General features: G+C 74.9%; 1 protein-coding gene across 1 annotated transcript in view; it reads left to right on the top strand.

Moving 5' to 3' along the window:
• Positions 1 to 1,629: 1,629 nt before the first annotated feature.
• The window catches only part of H696_04816 (hypothetical protein), a gene marked incomplete at both ends in the record, with an annotated part of 11,670 nt that continues 11,020 nt past the window's right edge, over positions 1,630 to 2,279 (top strand). The window contains one exon of the mRNA XM_009498681.1: positions 1,630 to 2,153. Coding sequence (XP_009496956.1) covers positions 1,630 to 2,153 — 524 coding nt within the window. The remainder of the gene's footprint in view (positions 2,154 to 2,279) is intronic.

The raw sequence follows: 2,279 nt of genomic DNA, 5'->3' as shown, positions 1-2,279 counted from the left end.
GCGGACAGGCCGGGAAGCCAAGGACCGTGCGCCTCGGGCGGGGGGCGGCTCTTGACCGTTCGGGACCGCGGAGCGCCGGAACCTCAGGGGGGGGGCACACACACACACACACCCCGGGCCCCCCGGCCCCTTGTGGTCGCCGGCATCCGCATCCCGGGGCGGGGTGTCGGCACGGGCGATCGTGCGCGCGGGCCGCGCCGATGCCCATGTTGGGGTGAAACCCCCGCCGGGGGCGTCCGGCCGAGGGAGGCCGCCGGCGGGGAGGCGCGGCGGGCGGGACGTGCCAAGGATCCGGTGGCACTGGCACCGGGGTCGCCATGGGCGCTGCGGTCTTCCCGTGCAGCGCCGGGGGCGGTGGGGCGGGAGGGGTCCCGTGCGCGCGCGCGCGCGCGTGTCGCCCCAGCTATGTCCGGGGGAGAGGGGCGATGTATGACGGGCCCTGATCTTTTTTTTCCCGGGCCGCGTTCCCGCCGCATTTTCCCGGTGGCCGGTCCCCCCTCCGGGGCCGGGCGCGCCCGCCCGCCGTGGGGCCCCCGGTTGGGGCGCCCCCCCCCCCCCCCGCCCCCGCGTTGGTCTCTAATGACACACGCAGTTCTCCCCCGGTCCTCCGGTATGGAGTTCCCATGTTTTTGCCCCCCCCCCCCCCCCCGCGCCCCCACCCCCCGGGCATCACGGCCTCAAGGGAGGGCTCGACGGCCGGGCCGAGAGGCCGGGAGAAGAGGGCGAGGCCCCGATGTGTGGGCCGCCCGCGCCCTCCCTGCGCGCGGGCGGCCCCCAGACATGTTCAATAGCCGCGACATGCGCGGATGGCCCCAGGCCCTCATTACCGCCGGAGGAGGGGAAGGGGGGGGGCGGGGCGGCCCCAGGGACCAGCCGGCTGGCCAAACGCCCAGCGGCGGCGGGGGGGGGGGGGGGCCGGGGGCGAGTACGAACCCCCAACGCTGGCTCCGCCGGCGCACGCCGGTGTTCGCACGATTGCCCGTTCCGATGGCTGGCTGTGCGCGCCCGTGGTGGCCACCCTTGCCCCTCGGGAGGCGGGGGCGGCGGGGAGCGATTCGGCGAAATCCCCTCCGGCCCAGGGAGTGCTCCATGTTCACCGGTTCTAGACGGCACTCGAGCCGCCCATCCGCCGGCGATGGGGCGCAGGAGGCGCGGGCCTCGCTCGGTCTGCCGCCCTGCCGGGGGCCGCCCCAGCCGGGCCCGGCGCAGGCGCGCCCCCTGCGCACACGCTCGAGGCTGTCCAGCGCGTCCTTCTTCAGGGATCACGCTCCGGGCCGGGCAGCCCTGCGGCCCGGGGCATCCCGCTCCTTCACGCCTTTGGCCCTCCTCTCGCACGCACGCACGCACGCACGCACGGCGGCACACCCACACACACGCACACACGCCCGCTCCCCCTTCGTGCTCGCCACCCCCCCACGCCCTTCTCCCCGGCGCTTCGCCCCCCTCCGGCCGGCGAGCCGCGCCTCGCGAGATCCACCGGCGGGCGCCGCCGTCTTCACTCCCTCCACTCCCAGCCCTTCTGGCCCCCGGGCGCCCGAGGCACGCCAGTCGAGCGCAGCCTCCACCCCCCTCGCTCCCCCCCCCCTCCCCCCCCTTGCAGCGCCTCCCCGGCATCCTTGCCTGCCCAGGATGTCGCTGTCCCCCCACGCTTCCTCCGACCAGTCCGAGGGATCGACTCCGTACACATCCCAGTCGCCGTTGATCGTCGTGCCGGCTGGACGCCCGGCCCCCGAGCAGCCGATCGATCTGACCGGCGCACCCCATGAGCCGGTATCGATCTTGGCCAATGCCGGGGCCGGGGCCGGGGCCGGCAGCGGCGGCAACAGCAGCGGCGCCGGCACCGGTGCCGATGGCGGCGGCCATGGAGCTGGCAGCCATGCAGCGGCTGGCCGCCCGCGCGTGACCTTCGCCGAGCCCGAGCCCGAGCCCGCCGGCCTGGTGGTCGACGCCTTCTCCGACGAGGATGACTTCCTTGATGACGAGGAGGATGCCTTTTACGAGGAGGACCTGCACGATGGCTTTGACCCTGGCCACAGCTCGGGCGACGAGTCGGACGAGCCTCCCTGCGATTGCGCACATTCCGGCGATCCGAACCAGGTGCGCGCCCGTGGCGATCTACACCGGCATGGCCCAGCGAGCGCCGGCACTGGCGCGTGTGCCCTCTCGGGCTTTCGCCCGTGCCGCTTCCCTCCCCCGGCCCCCGGCTCCCCGTGTCTCGCTCTCTTTTTTGTATTTTGCTTGGTGCCCTTCCCCCCGCTGCTTGTCCGCCGAACTCACAT

This window comes from Fonticula alba (genome assembly GCF_000388065.1).
Source record: "Fonticula alba strain ATCC 38817 unplaced genomic scaffold supercont2.8, whole genome shotgun sequence".
Lineage (NCBI taxonomy): Eukaryota > Rotosphaerida > Fonticulaceae > Fonticula > Fonticula alba.
Note: the sequence above shows the minus strand (reverse complement) of the source record. Positions and strands in the feature narration are given on the sequence as shown.